The sequence below is a fragment of the Hipposideros armiger genome, unplaced genomic scaffold, assembly GCF_001890085.2.
Source record: "Hipposideros armiger isolate ML-2016 unplaced genomic scaffold, ASM189008v1 scaffold_35, whole genome shotgun sequence".
Taxonomy (NCBI): domain Eukaryota; kingdom Metazoa; phylum Chordata; class Mammalia; order Chiroptera; family Hipposideridae; genus Hipposideros; species Hipposideros armiger.
In genome coordinates, this window is record NW_017731385.1 from 3,765,151 (window position 1) to 3,786,319 (window position 21,169).

Consider the following 21,169-nt stretch of genomic DNA (forward strand, 5'->3'; position numbering starts at 1 on the left):
CTCCTATGAACTACAAAGAAAGACACGAACCCCTCATTTGGAAACCATTCTAGAGGGACAGTCATTGCTCACCATAGGGCCAAAACATTTCCGTCAAAATCATTGCTAAAGAAAAACATATGGCTGGCATTTCCAGAACAGACCATTCAAAGCCTAGACAAAGAAGTTCATTTTCAATAGTTTTTGGATGTCAAGTCTCCTGTGCAGTCTCTCCAGAGAAATATCTGGTATTTTTCTAAACCGTCATCATCTTGCAGTGGGAAGATAAGGGTCCTGGTAAGAGCAGGGGGTTTCCTGAGCAGCCCTGAGGGGATGTGTGTTTCCATCAGGCCGATTAAAAGACCAAAGCAAAACCCAAACCTAATGGCTGAAATGAATTCCTAACCGGTGGTCAGAAATGCAATCCAACCCCTTTTGTTGGTGTGACAATGAGTGGTGGCAATAATGGGACACACCTTACATAGTTGGTCAGCTACGTAAGGGTGACAGCAGAGAGGTCAATAGCTTGACTGCTGACAAGCCTGGGTGTGACCCCAGGAGGCAGCGATCGTCCTTCGCCTGAGGAACTGCCACCTCTTTGCCACTACCCCTGCTCTGTCCAGGGACTTCACATTAGGGGACCTCAACTCTTAGAAAACTCCATCGACCCTGGAGGGGGACAATGCTTCTTGTACGCTGGAAAAATGGAGGACATATTGGTAGTTTGGATGGTGACTTTTATTCCCAAGTCAGAATCACCTGAAGACACTGTCTCGATTATTTCTGTAACCAATACTTACCACTGTTCCGCCAAGAAATGCCTGAAGTGCCAGCAAAGGCAAGCTAAGGGACCATCCTTGTCCACTGTGTGAAGCACTGTGCCCACAGGCTCTCAGGACAAGGGCCGGCCCGGCCAGGTCTGTGCTTGGCTATCAACTGGAGACAGTGATATTATTCCCAAGAGCAGGACATGGCGCTTACAGCACGCACTGGCAAACCTCTCCACAGGCAGCCTAACGCTAACTCAATCCCTAGAACATATGCGACTGGAGTTCTTCCCGGATCTGAAAAGCGAAGGACCCACCTCCGATTTTGACAGTGAAATCTTCGGCCACCATGCAGTTGCGGGCAGCAAGGTCTCTGTGGACGAACTTGTTGGCATTGAGGTATGCCATGCCGTCGGCGATCTCGCCCGCCATCTGGATCATCTTGCTGAGGCTGGGAGGAGCAAGGGCTGGATTATTCTGTTGGAAATAAAAAAAATAAAAAATAAAAATTCACATGAGAATTGAGGAATTTCTCCCACTCCACATTCTTTCGAATCCATCTCTGCGCAATCTGAGCAGCACAGGTCAGGACGTGCTCAGAAGAAACGTATTATTACGGAGACCATAGCATCTGCTTCGTGGTCGAATCACGTGCTTGCTGGATGACCACATCACACAGAGCTGCAGGGAGCAACACCAATGAACACAACTTGCAACCAGCACTGTCTATTCTGGGTAGGGCAAAAAATTATGTAAAGTGAAACAAGCCATTTTTTGATGTTAATAATTCTCAGTTATGCGAACTCCTATCTGTTTCTGTTTTGTTTTTTTATTTCTAGAATCAAAGTACAGGTAACAGGAGGGAGAGGGCATTGTAAAGGTTGTGCGGAAATGCGCAAATGTGTTTCCCAAATGGACAGTTTGTGTTTTCTGTCCCACATAAGCAGTGTTATAAATGTAATCTTCCTTTCTCTTCAATTTTCTTCTAAAGTACAAAAATATCAAGACTAATTTTTTTCACCTGACAATGTGGCATTCCTTGGATTATTATTTTGTATGGGCAATAAGGAAAATAAGCATTGGACAATTTAAGTCCAGCTGAAGCTGATTCTGGAGGGGGACCAAGGTAAAATAGTGACAAGCAACTATTTTATCCACAAACAAGTGGATAAGGATTTCCTATTTGCAGAGGAGGGCAACATACTGGCTTTGGAATTAAAGAGAAATACTCCCAAATCATAATAAATCCATTTAGAAAAAAAGTTTTGCATAAAACAGAAAGTCTCTCCATCCTGGAAAAAAAAAAAGTTCAAAAACCAATCAGCACTCCACAGTTGAGATGCTAACCATCTCTTGCTTGTACTATTTACTGCAAGAGAGTTTTACCTCAGTTGCCCTGGCTATAAAGTATCTCTTACAAGATTGCAAAGCCATCTGGCTCTGACAGGTCCCATGTGTCACCTCTCCAGCTAAAACCCTGTGGGCCTCAGACAGGGCACGTCTGGACTCTGGGATCAGACTGTCTGGGCTCTTCCACACAGGGGTCAAGTTGGGGTCACTGCCAAGAGGATGACCTGGGACCTACACTGACAGTGCCCGCTGGTGCCTAGCCAGGGTCCATACTCAGTGGACGCTGGCTTCACCCAGTGAGGTGCTAGTTTCTGCTAAAAGGCAGCTTCTAGAAGCAGTCTAACAACTCTCCAAGTACTCCTGGCTGGTTCCCTCCACTCCACGTCCATTTGAATTCTGAAGAGACTCTCAAGACCGTTTCTGGTCATTTAAAATACTTATCACTGAACTGCCCGGGGAGGTGACACAAACGTCCCCAAGAGTAAGCCAAAGCCACCACTTTCTTTTACAGGGGAGCCTCCTCTAGACGAGCTTTGTTTCTTCAGGACGTGCCATTTCCATTTGACCTTCTCAGAGTGTTAGAGACCCATGGCCCACTAGGACATCTGCAGGTGACATGTTAAGGTTCTGCTCATAATACTTAAGTTGTGGAGTGCTAAGTACAGGTGTTCACGACAAGTGGCCGTTCCTAATTAATAGGAAAAACAGAATCGATCGTTTTTAAGTATTAAAAGAGAGGGCTGCCATTTTGTCAGTTCCAGCTCTACACAGCCGAGCTGTCAGGCGTTTGCGAGAGCAGTAATCTGCCATTTGCTTAGCGCTACTTAAGACACATTATCCACAAGCACCCACATGTCGTGAGGTAGATGAGCCCATCTTAACTTGGGCGGGAGATGCCAGGTAGAATATAATGAAACTGCAGGACAAGCAATCCTGTTTTTACCCTTGATAGGCGTTAGAACAGGTTTCAATCTGACACATCTAAAAGCAAATTTTCAATCTGAAAAGGAATTCAGTCATCTTCTCGTCCAACCCTCTTAGCTTACACACGAGGACACTGAGGACCGCAGATAGTGGCAGAGCAGGAACTAAGACCACGTGCTCCAAATTTGCATTCTGTGCCTGAAATTGGGGAGGGAGGGAGTGAGTGTTGCATACTTTTCAGAGGTGCCTGGAATGCCTCTGATAAGAAATACACTGCCTCGTGTATTTTCACCTATCTGGAGACAGTCACCTATCTGACCAAGCTTTTCTCCTGCGCGCTGGCTTGTGCATTTCAGAGTGAGCGGGGGAGAAAAGGGGCCTAAGATCCAGGGAAGGAGCAGAGGTTGGAAGCCTCCCACACACACACATTCCGGGCCTCGGTTCACACTCACGGCCCTCACAGAACCACCAAAGTCACGTGCTGTGAACAAGAGAAGTCACACGTGAACAGGTACTTGGAACTAAAATGAAAGCACGGCTACTTGGAAGGTGACTAAGTTTCAAATTAAAAGGAGAAAACAAAAGATTAAGCTCAAACAGAGAAAGGCCACAGAAACCCAAATGGGGCTGAGAATGGGCAGTATTCCAGGGCACACAGCAGCCACAGAGCTTATTCAACACAGAGCAGTGTCAGGGTAAAGGGGCAAGGCTTTAGACCCACCGAGGCAGCCAAATGAAAGGCAGATGTTGCTGCTATTATTTCTAAGTATTTATCTACCACTTTATTCTTAGAATTACTCACTTAGAAGTCATGCCTCCATGAGTTAAAGAGTTGACTCATGGGTTCATGCTATGAAAACGGGGACACCAGGGCGACCACACAGGACTTGAGCAGGTTTCAAATTTGAAACTCGTAACACAGACTGATATTTTTTTACTAGACTGAGCACAGATCTGGCAGCTGAGGCAAGAATCTTTCAGAAGCACAAGCAAGACCCTGCCTCGGATGCAGTTTGAGAAGTGCAGCTTCCAACGTGCCAAGGGCATAGACTGCAGCTGACAGCATGGGGTGGGGGGAGGCGTGTGTGTGGGGAGGGGGCTCACAAACCAGGGGGTGCCCGTGCACCGGCTGCGTGGGAAGCCACCCAGCACAGGAATCAAGTCATCCTGACGTTGGACTTTGACAAGCATTTTGTGGAAGCCTGCCTGCCTGCCCCACACACAGCCCTGAGCTGCAGGCTGAGCCTTGGACGATAGGCTGAGCACGATGGGGTGGATGCGGACACACTCAGAGGGCCAAATAGGAGAAAGGCTGTGTAAGGACCGGAGAAGTCAGCAGAGGAGGCAGTTACTCCTGGCCAGGGGGCCACGACAGGCTTCAGGAAGGACAGAGCTGACATGGGTCTGCAGGGGGGGAAATCAAGGGAGAGGGCGGTGGGGGAGGTACCTGGAGGTGGAGGGATGGCACATAGGTGTTGAAGAAAAAGGGTATTTGAGGCACGGCCCGTGCCTCTCACAAAAGATAGAGGCCTCACTCTAGTCAGGGAAATCCTTCCTGTAAAGGACCCATAACCACGCATGCAGCAAGAAGCATGCCATGCTGAAAGTAAGGGGATTTAAAGACACAGTATCACCTGGGGGAAGTTTCTAAAAGGAAGGGAACAGATAACACGCAAATTCGGTTAAAATCAGAACCCACCTCCATTTCTGGCCTCAGAGACCTGAGGTAACTTTTGAGGTCCCCCCGTGTCATCAGTTCCATGATGACCAGCGTCGGCTGGCCCTGGGACACCACACCCAGCAAACGCACCTGGAAGGAATGACAAAGAGGAGGGCTCAGAGGGGGAGGGAGGACCACAACGTCGCTGCCTACACCACGAGAACAGACTGTGTGGTGCTGGCACCTGCTGGCCAGGAACACAGCCCAGGTGAGCGGGCCACAGGGGCTCCACCCACCAGGGACCTTCGTGTGCCCAGGTGTCTACAGGCCACAGGGAGCCGATGGGGGACTCTGTGGTAGACGGATGGGGGTGAGTCACCAAACCCACAGACGTGGCCACCGTCACACTGACTAGAGGCTCCCGTGAAGCGTGCTCCCCGTGTCAGGTTTTGCCTTGTCAGGGGCTTTCTCTTACCACATGGTGACAGTTGAATTCCTTCATCACGGAAGCCTCATTGAGGAATTCAATCCTTTCACGCATGCTCGCGGCCTCGTTGACCGTTTTAATGGCCACCCGGGTTTCGGGCTCATCTTTGACCACGCCCTTGGCTACTCCTTCGTACACCATCCCAAAGGAGCCCTGGCCCAGCTCCCGGCTCATGCTGATCTTCTCCCGAGCGACCTCCCACTCGTCGGGCACGTACACTAGAGAAAGAGGACACAGGACTCAGACGGGGGTGGCAACACCTGGGCAAAAAAACGTGCCTCCAGGGGAACCTCTGGGCCAAAGCATACAAAGTGCTACATCCTAAAGCCCACCCAGGAGGACTTTGTGGGCAATGTCTTGGCTTGTTCTGAAATTTCCCACATACTGTGGAGTTTAGTATGCCAACTGTATGGCCAAACACTGGTATTTGGAATCTTCAAGGATTCCTAGAAAATTCAAGGATACTAAGAGCATATAATAAGAACCAGAAAGTCATCCAATTTGAGACATGCTGAAATTATAAAATTCATAATGGATTTCAAAGACTTAGTGCAAAAAATAATGTAAATATTTCCATAATTTTTATACTGATTACATATTAAAATTGATACTACTCTGGATATACGGGGTTAAATAAAACATTATTAACATTTATTTCACCTGTTTCTTTTTACTTTTTTTAATGTGGCTACTAGAAAAATTTAAGGTTACATATGGGACTGGCATTATATTTTCACTGGTACCACCGCTCTAGTTTAGACGAAGCGTCTTCCGCCTTGCCAAAGACGCTTCTGTATCTAGTAAGGTACAGAAGCAGTGGAGCTCTAACACCAAGGGACATTCAGTAGTGACCAGCGTGGAGGGACAGCTGATGAGAAGAGAGGTCTCCCTGGGGCTGTGGTTCTGCGAACCCAGGACCTCCCACCCCCGGAGTGAGGGACTGGGCAATGGGCATGGTGATGACTGAGTCTGAATACAATTTCCTCTCCAACCTATGCTTCTGGTCTGATTCAATCCAATTTAAGAAAATCAATTAACAAAGAATTCTGGGCAGGAAGGAAGGAGAAAAGGAGAGAGAGGGAAAGGAAGACGGAAGGTAACAAAGAAAACAAAACAGACGGGGCCATCCCACAACTCTTGATGGGTAGGGTGAAAATGGAAACAAAATCAACCTATTCCATAAGCTCCATACAAAATTTCAATTATAATCATATTCATCTAACGCTGCGTGCTTTCTTATATCCTTGCCTGACAGGGGAAAACCCGGCAGGCTCCCCAGCACACTAAATGGGAAGGAGGAGGGGACCCTGGCTCAGAAACGCAGGAGGACTGGGAACCTGGGGTGGGAGCTGTTTGCTTTTGTGCTTTCAGATGATAACCTCAGGCACTGCGGCCGGATGCGCTAGAAGCAACGGGCTGACAACTGAATTCCAACATCCCAAGTCCCCAGTATCTACCTTTAAGTGATGTCTTACAGGAAAGAGGTCCCCACATTAGGCCCAGGAGATACCATTCATTTACACCTCTGAAGAGTCTCCCGTAAGGACTGTTTTGGCCAATCTAGAATTTTCTTTCACACACATTTTTGTATGTACGTCAGTCCATATGTGTTTAGGAATTTCACAAATGGAAATCTGCTGTCCATGAGGCTGAGACGGCTTACAGCCCCAAGAAAGAGGCTGGCGCTTGCTCAGGACAGCAAGTACACGAGGCACCCCAGCAGGTAAGTCTCCTCACAGTACCCCTCGGAAAGTATAAAGAGACACTGTCTCTATCCATTTATCCCGGCTTGCTTTTCATCAGAATTAACTATGTAGCACGCCATAAAACATGGAGTTAGGAGCCATCGCATCCATTCCTTGGGAGGTCCGCTACAGTCAATCCTCACAATCTTTTTCTATAAATGCAACTGAGGAGCCCTGACATCCCCCAGCAGCCTAAGCCCTGCCAGGCAGCAGGATTTAGGTGCACAATGTTATCAGCACATCCCTGTAGGGGATTTTCAGTGTGACATGCAGATTAGTTTTTTGGAAAAAGAAGTTTTTAAAGCATTTTTGAACTGCAATGTCATTTTGTCGCCCCTTGAGCAAACTAGCTAGAAGGTTCCTGTCAAAAAGCTGAATACATTAGGTTCAAATGAGGCGACAGTGCTCCTACCTGTTGGCCTGAGTGACAGTAAATTTGCTTTTTGTTTGTTTTTATTTTAAAGAAGAATCAAGACATATTATGAAAGCATTCTGGAAAGACACAAAATTTAAATTTAAACCAACATTAGACTCTGATATTATTGTATTAATGCTCTCTCTAAACTTCCTAGACACCTCATAGTCAAAGCGACAAATGCCAGTCTTCCATGCTTTATTTCAAAGCAGAGCAGATTCTCTAGAATAGTCTTATTGCATCCTTACAGAGAGGGGACGTGGCCTTGCATTTCCCCTATAAATTCTACTAAGTGTGTGATGACTCCTTACCTTAATTTATTTTTTTAAATAAATTATTTATGCAAACAATGCATAAAAATGTTCTTGCTTTTTTTAAAAAAGAAGAAAAAGAGCCTCTCCACAAGTAACTACTCTTTTCAATTTGGTGTGTATCCTTCCAGAATGTTCTCTATGCCTTATATACAAACATAGGTACATATATGGGGCAGAGGGGTGCGTGCATGCGTGTGTGCGCGTGTATATATATATATATATATATATATATATATATATATATATATATATATACCTATTAAGACTAAGAGGAAAACTTAGCAAGTCATCAAAACACAAAACCGGCCCGGCCGAGTGGTGCGATGGTTAAGAACTGGCTTGGAACGCCAGAGGGCCCCGGTTCGGATCCCACATATAAGGGCCAGTNTATATATATATATATATATATATATATATATATATATATATATATATACCTATTAAAAATACAACTTTGTGAGACCTTTCCATAAACAGGAATAAAGTCCTCCTTATTCGATTTCCATTGAGAGGAGGCTGCTTTTGATCGGCTTTGAGGTAAACACAACTAAATTTGAAATGATTAAAGAAATCACAGCAAAAATTGACACACTGATACAGTGCTTTAAAATGGTCCAAGTGTTTTCTTGTGTTTTCTGATTTGACCAGGACAACCAAGCAGAACAATCGTGACTATTGCATGTCTCCTGCACATCTTCCCTTCACTTCCCCTGAAGCAACAAAAGAGGCAAAAACACCTTTGCTAAACACATCCGCCCAATTGCACGCACTGATTTATTCATTTGATGAAACCGCTCCAGCTGCTCCTATAGGCCAGCTTCCCTGCCCGCCCCGAGGACCTTATGGTCCTTTACCATGGTGACTAGCCACAAGATGGCAAGGACAGAGTCCTTCTGACTTCTCAACTGCTTAATTATGGGACCTGGGCAAGTTTCCCCTCTGAGCCTCATGTGCTCACCGACACAGACGAGCACATGAAAACCCACCTTACAGGGATGTAGGGGTCAACTGGGAGGGCATTTGGAAAAACAAAAGTGCCAGTTAATGGCCGGACCCCATGACCGATACCACACCCCAACATACTTTTAAAGGTTTGGATTTTAGCACAGTGAGAAGAAAAAACAGCAAGAAACGAAAGAAAAAAAAACAAAACAAAAATAACCACTGAGTACAACCCAACTTCCAATTCAGACCTTCTGGACGTCAACCATTTAACAGCTTTTTTCATTTTAGCATAAAATTTCAAGCCATTAAATAAATGAATTACTGTGCTGGCCATATCCCTCTCTGAAGCCTGTTTTTCCTTGGGGCATCTCAAACGGTCACAGAATTTTTGAGATATTCAATGAACTGCTAAAAACTTTGAAAAAAAAATGGTAACAAAGATGAATCTGAGGACAAAGGTCCCTTCAAGTAATGTAAACCTCTTCCCCTATATTAGCAACACTCCCGAAAGCTCCCCGATTTGGGATCCCCAACAGTGAATACCACAAACTTACCATCGGCCGCGCTAAAGTACTCTGGGTTCACAGAAGCATACAGCACTCCATTCCCCAGCCTGCTGTTGTTTCTGTCAATAAGAATAAAGTTTAGGCTAAAAAACAACAACAAAAAACCCCACCTCCACACATTTCTGTATATATTTGCATCTTTGTCATTCCATTTTATTTATTCTATTTCATTAAGTATCAGGAGAAAGGGAGTGAGGGGACCTTAACGCCATCACAGCTGTCACCTACACTTCCATTCAGGCCCAAGGGGGCTAGCAGACATTTGCTAACGCGTCTTTTGGCTTCTTCAGTGGCCCCAGTTTACAGCTTTTAAGGAAACAGTTTCTTTACTTCACTGGAAATTAAAAGGGTTATTTGATCAAGAGCACTAAAACATCAAGTTTGCAAAAGCTTTGCAGAAGGAGCCGCATCTCTGTGACCGAGTGACCAATGAGGGCACCATCCATCCTATCCAAAAAAAAATGTTGTTGTTGCATCATTAGAAAATGTTTTCTGTTCCTGTGAAGCACATTTGATTGGCAAGGCAGGTTTTCCAACACATAAAATACTTCCTCAAAAAGTTGACCTTAACTCAGGCTCATGTCATCAAACCACTGAGCCACAAAATGGGTGTGAAGCCCTCCCCATGTCACTCACCTCTTTCTATGGAAGACATACAACATGATAACCAACCCTCCTACTATCAGCAGCACGGCCACAGGGAGGGCGATGATCAAATGGATAAAGTTTTCATATGTAGCTGGAGAAACAAGGGGAAACGGTCAGTTGTCACCCTGTGAACAAGCTGCTCATTTCATTTTTTTTTTTAAGCTGGAAGTATGAGAAAAAAAAAAAACACCTGAAAATTCCTTCACTGCCCTATCACGACCTCAGAATTCTAAAGGGAAACTGTATCAGAAATAAGCACCAAAACACTGAGTTATCTGAAAAAAGATGAAGTGCAGACTGAGAAGTGTACCCAGTTTTTATTTTTAAAGAGCAATATATCCTGCAATAATAGTTCAAACGATGGGCTTAAGTGAAATAATCTTCATATGCAGTTAATGACTATGAACAGAAATGCATACATTTGCTAAAATAAAATAGGGACTCCTTCATATACAGTTTTCAGGCTGTACTGACCTTTTTACTTGTCTTAAGACAGTTCCACAGATGACTTAAAAAAACAAAAAATAGCTGGCTGGCACCCCTTGCCAAAGTGGCTCTGAATTCTACCCAAACATGAGAGTCTAGTTACAAGTCTGAGACCACAGAGCTCACAGCGGCACCGGCTCGTCCCTGTCACCGGCACTTTTATGACTGATGTCAGCCTGGATGCTGGGGACACTTATCCACATCCTTGAAAATTCTGCTCAATGCAGGAAATCAATACATCCATAAGTAGCGTAACCACCAGAAATGTGGATGAACTGATCCACTCCGCGTATGGAGAGATGGCTGTGCGAGGACAGCCTGGAGGGGCTGGCCACCAGGAGGGGGCGCTGCCATGTCTGGGAGAGTGCCGGGGGCGGAGGGAACCTGGGCGTGTGCTCGTGACCCAGCGCAGGCTTCATGAAGAAACCACTCCTCCTTTTGTATACATGAGGGAGACTCAGAGATGACCTGCCGTCCCCAGGGTCACACAGGCAGCTGACAAGCCATGGCCCTGGGGCTGGAACCAGGCTCCCTGTACCCACAACATAGACTTCCTTCAAGGAACAAGCACCCTGGAGGCTCCACGCCGAGGCAGGGGTGGTGACAACAGAGGCTGATTCCAGAGGTACTGAAGGGGCAGGATCAATGCCATGGGTTCGAACGAGAAACAAGAGGCCTGGAGAGAAAGCAGTGAGGGACGCCTGTGAGGGTCCTGCGGTCACTGGCTGAGCTCAAGAACAAAGAATGGGGAGATATTCTGAGGGTAGCAACTGTGATTTTGGTTTTGCGCACAAGAAGTGTGAGGTGCCCACGGGACACCTGAGTCGAGGTCTTTATGTGGAAATGGGGTTGGAACTCAGTGGGGACCAAGTTACATCGATTATGAATCACTCACCATGATTATTTTGCCACTGATAACTATTACTGTTATTACACTTTAAGGACCATTAAAGCTATTTTAATTTTTTAAATTAAGGATGTTTTTATCAAAGAGCTCTCAAAATGGATGGATGCAGGCCCCTGCATTTTCTAATTCTCGAGAATACTAGCAAGTTGTCACTTCCTTTGGGAAGCTGATAGAGTTGTTTTTGTGGTTTTTTTTTTCCGCCTGAGGACTATTCCTTATTTTTGTATCACTTATACTACTGGTCAGGTTGCACTGTGCTCTTTTCAAGTTTCATATTTCCACGGGGACATGGAGAAACTGGAACACATCCACAGAAGAACAAAATGATTAAATGGCGAGAAAATTGCTCTCTGAGTCTGGGCTATGAGAAAAGGTCCAAAGACCTGAGATGGTTTCATCTGGAGAGGAAAAGTCTGAAGTGTAATTTCATAGTATCCGTGCATGTGAAGGGTTCACAGAGGGAGAGCCATTGCCAGAAAGCTTCCTAAGCTTCCCTCTCCTCTGAGGATTACACGAGAGGAAACGAGACCGCACTGAAACGGGAGCGAGTCTTGTCTGACAGAAGGCAAAGGCACACAGATTTCGTTGTCCTGGGATACATGCTGCCTTCTGCTGGAAAGAGCCCATCAGAGGGGTTCTTGGGTTTGCCACTGGCATCCTAGCACTCACGGGGCTAAAAACGGGACAGCAGTGACAGAGGAACTTGTCATCTCAGCAGATAAGCCACGGTCATTGAACCCCAGAAGCCAAGGCTGCTGTTCCTAATACCACAGCCCAATGCCAGACCCCAAACCTAGGCTCTGCTCCTGGCTTGAGAGGTGCGTGGGTTATGAGGCCACTGACTGAGCTCAAAAACAAAGAACAGAGGGATAGTCTGAGGGTAGCAGCAGTGATTTGGGTTTAGTGCACAAGGAGTGGGAGGTGCCCATGGGACACCCGAGTCAAGATGTCTATGTGGAAACAGGGTTGGAACTCAGTGGGATGGATGCAAACAGAAGAGGAGAGAGGAAAAAGCAAGATAAGACTCTGGAGAGGGTCCTCGGGAGATTGTGAAGGTTCTAGCGCTGGAATGACAGCACTGGCTGACGGGGGACAGCAGGTTAAGTGGATCACATGGAGCCTTCAGACTATGTTAGTTTGCAGAATTATCTGCCTCGGCACCTGTTGACCCCTAAAACCAGAACCCAGGCTCATGAAATGCTTCCTCAAGGCCTGCAATCCTAATCACCCTATCCTGCTTTTGATACCTGTCACTGTTAGGGTTTTCATAGAGCCCGCAGGTATTTGGCTATCAGGCACCAACCAGGTGGACAGCTGGACCGGTTGAATCCTGAATTTAAAAACTCAGACTCCAGGTCAGAGCAGTACAGGTGTGGGCCCAGGAGGGACCAGGCCGCGGGCACTGCCCCAGACTCACGGGTCACACCAGTAAGCAAGGTGGGGCTGCTCTTCCTTGTGGGAGAGGCAGCAAGAAACAATGTTAACGCCAGGGTTGATCCCATTCTCTGAACACGAAATAATCTAAACAACTGGGTTTCTAACAAGAAATAGTAGAAACTCATTATGGAACTAAGAAGGAATATTTATGTCATTAAAAAAAAATAGACTGAATTTTCTTAGCCAAGCAAATATAGAGCCCTTGTTGTGCTTATATATTTTACAAAATTCAGTTTTAAAACCTGAAATCCTCGCATAGTATGGCCTTCTAAGAATTCTATCTTGTTGAGGGTTTGAGCATAAACTCACCACATGGCCCAGTCTCTGTGCCAGACAGTGAGCACTGAGTGTATTCAATGCACATTGGTGCTTTCAAAATGCATCAGTGTTTTACCAATAGGCAGTACAGGGGACACTGTCTCAGCCAGGGGTGCTGTCACAGACACTTTGGCCCTGGTGCAGGCTGGACCAGATGGTGCCCAGGTTTCTGTCACCCCTTAGGATTTTAAGCCCTAACCAGGGTCCCTGACAAGGCAGTAGGCAGAATGGTCAATTCAACGCTTTGCAAAATGCTTGGGACATAAACCCAGTTGAGAGCAAAGGCCTCTTGCTGACCCCCTCAAAACAGGGGCTCAGACACCCCATTCCCCACCCATGAGACAAGTAGGGACTCCGAGTGCAGCAGCCCCCCAGCCCAAGCTCCCAGATGAGGTGCTGGCAGCAGGGTAACCCATCCCAGAGTTGGTCAGCCGGGTTCCCAAGGGAAATCAGAGGCCAGGATAACCCAAGCTGCTCTGCATTTCCAGCCACGCCCCCCCCCCCATAGCCTTACTCTTGGCCTGGACGTAGAAGAACACAGGGTCGGTCCAGGACCCGTTCCCAGACAGTGAGGTGGCCTGGATCCGGGCCGTGTAGTTGCCTGGGTTGAGCCGGTTCAGCTTGGCGCCTCCATACTTCCTGTACTCCTGTCTGGACACACATTCCCGCTGATCCTGGAGCAAAGGAAACATCCGGGTCAGTTTCCCAGCAACACGCGAGAAATGGGTGCCTCTCGCGGCCCTGTCTCTCACCTCCCATGTAACAGGGATCCCCATTGGCAATAAAAGGGAAGAAGCCACGTCTTCCACCACAACCTCCAGGAACTTGAAACACACCTACATTTGAACCAAACACTTTTTTTTGTAACCCAAAAGAGCTCCAGAAAGAGGAAAAGTTATTAAGACTCATCTAGACTATGCCAAAAGGTCATTTTGTGCAACAAAACAGTTTCTAGAGGATGAGAAGAGCCCCGCTCCTGGCACACACTCCATGAACCTCTCAAAGACTCGGAGCTGCCAGAAAGACCTGAACGGTCACGGACTTACACCTCATTGTATTGTTTTAGGTCTTAAGCTAAGCAGGAAGTGACCTGTGTTGTGCGGTAACCGACGCTATCAGCTGTAATAGAGACACACCCAGACACGGACCACTGCCCGCTCTTACCTCGACTTGTGATCCGTATTTTATTTCATACATTAGAATTAATCCATTGGGATTCTCAGGTTCTGGCCACTTTAAAAAGATGGAGTTTTCAGGCCTCGGCTCCCAGGTCACCGGCCCAGGAATGTCATCTGCTCCTTCTGTGCAACGACATAAACAGGAAATAAAGTCAGATTGGGGTCCCCCAGGAGGGACCCCAACACTAGGCTAACCTAAGAATACCCTCCCCCAATCCATGCATGCAGAACTGAGGACAGTGACATGTCAAGTCCTCATGAGCTCCCTGCTCACACAGCGGAGGCTTTGCAGCTGGAGCCATCTAGTGACCTTAAGTCTCAAGGTGCCACACGCCCTCCCTGTTCGCTGGGCCCCCATCAATCCAGTAGGAACGTTTCTGGCAACCTGAGTAACGTATTTCTAGTATCAGCTTCTACCACCTGGCCAAAGAAACCAAGTGATGCCATCACATACAGCAGCACTGAGAAGGTGCCAAGTGAGCACAGCATCAAGCCCCCAGGCTGTGACCTGGGTCCTTCCCAGGGCCCGGCCTGTGGGGTAACTGCTGGGAACTGGTCCTGAAAGCAGGCTCTCGGTGCCATCACCAGCTATTCCTCCAGCTGCCAGGTGAGGTGGGGGTGCTTTCTCTCCTGCCTTTGCTTCTTAAAACAGCAAGCCATGTGGTGAGCAGAAGTCACGACCAGTAGCAGCTGGGAAAGGCTCTGAGAAATCAGCTGGCCTGGTTCTCCTCTGGGAAGTTGAGGAAACTGAGGCTGGGGAGGCTGACTGCTGCCTCGAGGCACGCTGCACGTCAGCGCCAGAACTGAGCCCAGGAGGCCCCACTCCCAGACTCCGTGCTCTTTCTACTACCTGCCGCCTCTGGCAGGAAAGAGAACTGGGCAGGTCAGCCATCCTTAAAGGTGGATGGATGACTATCTGAACAACAGGCAGCTTCTACTTACAAGGGGAAAGTGAAGGCCAAATGACCAGGACCAAAGGCTACTCCTTGAGGCGCAATGGTCACTCTGAATCGAGGCAGCTAATGGGGAATTTCACGGCATCTGTGAGGACTCAGGAGAGACCAGGCAGATTTACCTGTGCACAAATGGGGAAATGGGCCATGGAAATGCACACTGTGAACTGAGTAGGGGAGGAGAGTTGACCTTGAAGCGAGCTCCCTGCCCTTGACCACTCTGTACAGAGACTGGGATGGGCGTGATGTCACTAGGAACGGATGACACCCCCTGGGCTGCTGGGCCACCAAGATGAGCCCCCCAATCTTTCATAAGCAGGGCTGAGAGCAAGGAGACGCCGTGTCCATAACACACGACCTTCTCCGCGAGGCTGGGAGTGAGCTGGGAGTGGGGCGAGCTGGGTCACCCCGTACCTGCAGGCATGGTTCTTGCAAAGACAAAGTTGGAGGCGCTGCAGCCCAGCTTCTCGGCCTCGTGGTTACAGCTGTGGATATCAATGCGGTACAAAGTAAAGGGCCGGAGGTTGGAAATGACGGTTCTCTCCTTGTTGTCCACTCTGCTCTCAAAGAAAGGGTATTCCGTCTCCAGCTCCTCTGGCTCCGTGACGTTGTAGGTGTCCGCCACCGTGCTGTTCCTGCTTCGGGTGGCCATGGTGGTATTGGCGACCTGCATGACGTCCCTCCGCTTCCTTTCGGGTCTGCAAGAAAGAGAGGAACTGGGCTTGCAGGTGCTTCCATATCTTTTGTCTCAGCCGTGACTTGGGTTAGAGTAACAGCAAGAAGAAAAAATTCTTCACCTTGGAACAAAAGGAGCTCTTCAGCCCCCTTGGATAAGAACCAACGAATAATACGGGGATTTCCTTCTTTAGTATTTGTTTAACTTTCTCTTCTCTGCAAATCTCAGAGTCAGCACACAGACTGGCCCCTGGCTCCCAGAGCAGTTACTCGACTATACCTACAGGCAGCGCCCCGCTGTTTCATTAGATGTTGTGACATCTGGTCCACAGACCTCATGGTTAAGTACTAAAGGTGGCCAACCTACTGGCCATGCTAAGACTTAGAAGGGGTGAGGTGAGATGCACGGTGTGGGCCCCAGAGAGATGGAGCAGAGGGGGTTCAAAGGCCCGTGGTGGTGGCTTTGACCTCGTCTGACTGTGGAAAAAAGAAAAGATGCCGGCAGCGAGCATTTGCCTGGACCCCCCGGACCCTTCCCTCTGAAGCTCCTGCTAACCCCCCCCTCCTCTGACACCCAGAGTCTGTATTTTTCACAAAACCAACACAACACCTGCTTGCATCTCTAAGTAAGAAGTTGCTTGGGTTTCATCCACTGCAAAATAATACTGTGTTAAAACCCCTCCCACACACAACCCACCCCCTCCTGTACCTGGGATCATACCATTAAGTTCACTCAATAGTTTATTTATGTATAAACACCACACTTTGGGAGGATGCAAAGCTGTTACTATTGACACCAAGTCAGGGACGGGAAAAGTAGGCCACATGGGACATTATCAGGAGGACAGGGCACAGGGCAGGTGGAACGGTCCCTCATGGTTCTCTGTAAACAGCCACGTTTCCAAATGGCGAGACCAACAGCAACTAGAATCACCAGCTTTCCCCACTCCCACCCATGATACAACCTGCTCCTTCCGGAAAACCTTTACTTTTCAACATCTGTTGACCTTTCAGTTACTTAAAACCAAACTATAGGATTAAAAAAAATAAAGGCAACGGCCAAGAAAAGGCATTCACCATCACATACTGTCTCCAGAAAGCAGCTTATAAACTCTGACTTCCGTGGGACGCGTTAGATGATGGATAACGTACTAAATCAGACTTGGCTGGGTTTAGCCCCCAAATAAATTGCTCTTAGAACGCATTGAAAGCAATAAAAAGCATCTCTGGACAATATAATTGTAAAACAGAAAACCTTCCTTTCCGATTCAGTCATTCTGTCATCCGGACACGCCTCTGACCCGAATTCTGTCAGAAATTGTGTGGACATCAGAGTTATGCCTCAGTAGGATGAATGAAAAAACAAACAGGGAGTCCTTACAAATTGTGGCCCCTCACTATGGACAAAATAGAGTATTTATGTTCATCTTGTGAAAAAAACCAAACAAACAAAAAACAGAACAGGAAGTTGGGCCCGTCCTGGAAGAGAGAATGTCAGGATCACAGGGATGCCTTCGCCAGGGAGAAGTGGCCTTGGGGAAACGTCTTTTGAACTGGACACCACGAGCCCCATGTGTTAATAATGTCTGTGTCAGCCACAGCTTGGCCTTCCCATCACTTGGTCTTGTGTCCACATCTGCCGAGAAGAAAAAGGGGCTGCCTTATAACTACAAACGGAAAATTGAGGGCATTTCAGCAAAACCTCCCCAAAGCCTGGATCTCAACCGGAATCTCTGGCAGATCGTGGGACAAGGCAGCAAGTAGCCGACAGCCTTGGATGGAGACGAAACAGACAACTCCTGCCCAGCCTGCGCGCCCCTCTAAATTCATCCTCTGCTGGGGCCACAGGAAGTAACACCGGCTGAGCCTCCGCTGGCCTGGGGGAATGGCCCACTGTGAAGAAGCAATGCCACAAAGGGAAAGAGCCGTGGTGGGCGGGGAGGGAGGACCAAGTCCCAAATCCATCGTGAGGTCGTTAGGATGCTGGGGAAGTCACTAGCCCTGAATTCTGCTTTTTAAACATCTTTGAGCTCTTTTCCAGTCCTCAGACTTTCTGATTCTCAGAACCACTCAGTACAGAATATTCGGACTAACACTTGAACCAAAGCCCTGTAATTACCAGCAAATGGGAAATGTCACCTTTTGCATCTGGCGTGTTTCCCTCAGCATGTTTTCAAGGTTCATCCATGTTGTAGCCCATATTTCAGAATCTCATTCCTTTTTATGATTGAATGATATTCTATTGCATGGACATACCACATCTGTTTATCCATTCATCTATTGAAGGACACTTGCGTTGTTCCCAACTTATGGCTACTGTGAATTGTACTGCTTTGAACATTTACATTCCTTCATTTGGTAGAAACAGAGACTGGAGCAGACGGGTTCCTCGGGGCAGGGGCTGCTTCCCAAACCTGCCTGGTCAGGGGTGCCTGTGGCACTTGGTTATGTTTGGAAGTTGGGCCCCTTTGAAAACTGAGGCTTCTCCTCCTCAGCCAGTCAGAGTGGGGGGCGGAGAAGGGCCCAGCCTGTTTCCACTCACTGGTTTCCATGAGCACGGGCAGGTGGTTTCAGCTCTCTGAGCTCCAGTCCCGTCTCACCTGCCCTCTTACAGGAGGTCATGGGGCTGAGAGGCAGCTGTCCCTGTCATGCTGGTGGCCCCCATCACCATGAACCCTGAGCCCCATTCCTTCAGAGCTAACTGGCTTCCTCAGGAACCCCAAAGTACTCTCCTATTTTGTCACTCTCTCCTGATGGCTACAGGAAATGTCACCTTTTACAGCTGGCGTCCTTCACTTAGCATAATGTTTTCAAGGTTTATCTGTGTTATAGCCCATATTTCAGGATCTCATTCCTTTTTATGACTGAATGATATTTCATTGGATGGCCATACCACCCTTGTTTATCCATTCATCTACTGATGGGCACTTGAGTTGTTTCCCTCCGTGGCATTGCTTCTCCCCGTGGTTCTGGCCCGAGGCTGCTGACCTGCGAACTACCAGGGTGGAGAGAAAGCAGCAGACCCAGACGAGGGGCACGAGCCCGAGACATTTTCAAATGACACAGGTACCTGGGCACAAAGATGGAGTTGTGCAGGAAATTCTCGAAGACTTTGCGGTACTCAGCCTCCTCCTTCTCGGCCTGCTTCTCGGCTTCGGTTTTGGGGCAAGCACAGCAAGGTCCTTTCTCTCCCCCACACACTTCGGTCTTGGGGTTCTCTGTCACCTCCTCAATGTCGATGGTGCCGTCGGCGTACTTCCTGATGGGGATTTTGTCTGCTCGGAAAACAGAGGCCCAACGAGAGTAGAAATGAAAGGCAGGCTCTTCACGCTGCAAGGACCAAGAGCTGTGAGGACCTCGCCTAAAGAATGGGGCTGGTTTCCAGTGAAGGGCGTGAGCTGTTAACCTGATACAGGTAACGTGGGGGAATGACAGGCTCAGAGGACGGGAGCTCACATTTCCAGGACTGCCCACCCTGCAGCCTTACCTTTGGAGCAGTAATTGTGCCGGTAGAGGTAGCTGTCCTGAGGCTGTCGCTGCCACCTCACGATGTAGTAACTCAGGTTGCCATTGGGCAGAGAGGGCGGGTTCCACTTTACGATGAGCTGAGAGGAGGAGTTGGAGGCTGAAAGGACATCCAGGGGAATGGAAGGAACTGGAAAGGGGAACAAAGGACATTTCAGAGAATGGAGTGAACCCCAAGATCCAGGCTGTCAGACACTCAGTGCAGACAAAGCAGAAACAGAAAGTTCGGCCAGGAGGAGAAGACAGCGGTGAATACAGAAAAGCCCAATGAAAAGCCAGGCCTTGTTTTGAAACAGTATTCATTTCAACGCCATCATTTCCCTTCACAATATCCATTCTCAGGTAGTCTCTGCAAACACAAACATTGCTGAGCTGCAAATGGGAAGAGATTGTGGGGGCACACCAGGGTGAGAATAGATGACAAAACCAACAGCTAATTCAAACACTGGGATTCTCTCATGTATGACAACTGCCGGCCTCCAAATCCTTGAAGTCCAGCAAGTGGTAAACTGATGGACTTTCATCTGGGATTCTGAATTTCTGATACAAATGGCAAGAAGCCAAAATGAAAGGGGGAAATAAAAAAGGAGAAGGGAGGGAGGGAGGGAGGAAGGGAAGGAGAGAGGGAAAGAGAGAAAGAGAGAGAGAGAGAGAGAGAGAGAGCAAGCTTAGAGGAAAGGACAGGGCAGGAAGAAGGGCCCAGAAGTCTACAATTCCATAATTATGCTTCAGTGGAACGACCAAGATGACTCTAAAAACCAGTGCATGGATACCTGAAGCATTGGTGCGAATGTACAAGATTTCACTCTTGGCCCCACGGATATGGTCGTTCTCCACCATGGTGAGGGTCACAGCCTTGACGTACACAGCGTACTGGGTCCAGGGCTTCAGGCCATGCAGTAAGATGCCAGGCTCGATATCCTTGTTGGATGGGAGGTCCACATCCACCATGTTCCAGCTGTTAGAGCCACAGGCGTCCTGCCCGTCATACTCTGTTACATTTTTAAAGGGTCTGAAAGACAAGTGAGAAAGCACAGAGCATGTAGGGTGAGGGCTCTGCCATCGACACTCTCAGGAATCCTGCCCCGGGGGCCTGGCACGTCACTCTTTCTATAATGGGGATTCTGTACAAAACAGATAATCAATTAGAATTTTATGGAAGAATAAAATTAAGCTACTGGACTCTGGGTATCACCACAGTAGCATCTGCACTACAGAATCAAATATTCTGCCTCAGGTAGAGTAAGTTCTATAATTACTGGGACTGAAAATACTGCTGAAGAATAGACGCAAATGCCATTTTTCTCTTTTTGAATGGGGCATCTTTTTCACCATGAGGAAAAGAACAAGCACCGTCATTTCATGTAAACAACTATCGATAAAGAATAACTTATGGAAAAAAATGACTTTGCCACAGAAAAAGTTTCTAAAAATGCAGCTTCCAAAATCTGATTGGCTGACAAGCAATTCTGACCACTTAAGTATCTTATTCAAATATTTTGCATCCAGGTTGTCTCAGAAACTCGCATCAATTCTTGGGGCAAATGACCAGCAGACGTTGCCACAGCACTAGTAGGACTATCAAAGGGACGGGAGCGTTTGCACAGATGCTGGGTCGAAACCTGACATCTACCAGATGAAAGGGCAGGACAGCCGCTGGCCACCGGCTTCTAAAGCAGACATTAATATACCCCTCCCGTCATTGCAATGTTAGACTGTGAGGGACCCCATGTACAGGAAAACCTTATCGTCCTGGGCCCTGCCCTTTTCATTGCTAGGACCCTTTCCTGGGCCCGGGCTCCAGCAGGGTAAAGTGTACCACAGACTGTCATTGGGGGCTCTGGTTCCAGCTCTGGGGGAGCCCAGCACCCAGAAAAGAGACCTGCGGCA

The 21,169-nt window shown here is 47.8% G+C and overlaps 1 protein-coding gene across 1 annotated transcript in view; it reads right to left on the minus strand.

The window, feature by feature from the left end:
* IGF1R (insulin like growth factor 1 receptor) overlaps positions 1 to 21,169 on the minus strand; it is a 301,350-nt gene that overhangs the window by 18,947 nt on the left and 261,234 nt on the right. The window contains exons 8-18 of the mRNA XM_019637853.1: positions 20,053 to 20,291; positions 19,242 to 19,409; positions 18,825 to 19,029; positions 15,494 to 15,777; positions 14,113 to 14,249; positions 13,463 to 13,622; positions 9,789 to 9,891; positions 9,141 to 9,211; positions 5,156 to 5,385; positions 4,720 to 4,830; positions 1,064 to 1,223 (exon numbers count right to left, since the gene is read on the minus strand). Of these exons, the coding sequence (XP_019493398.1) occupies positions 1,064 to 1,223; positions 4,720 to 4,830; positions 5,156 to 5,385; positions 9,141 to 9,211; positions 9,789 to 9,891; positions 13,463 to 13,622; positions 14,113 to 14,249; positions 15,494 to 15,777; positions 18,825 to 19,029; positions 19,242 to 19,409; positions 20,053 to 20,291 (1,868 nt within the window). The remainder of the gene's footprint in view (positions 1 to 1,063; positions 1,224 to 4,719; positions 4,831 to 5,155; positions 5,386 to 9,140; positions 9,212 to 9,788; positions 9,892 to 13,462; positions 13,623 to 14,112; positions 14,250 to 15,493; positions 15,778 to 18,824; positions 19,030 to 19,241; positions 19,410 to 20,052; positions 20,292 to 21,169) is intronic.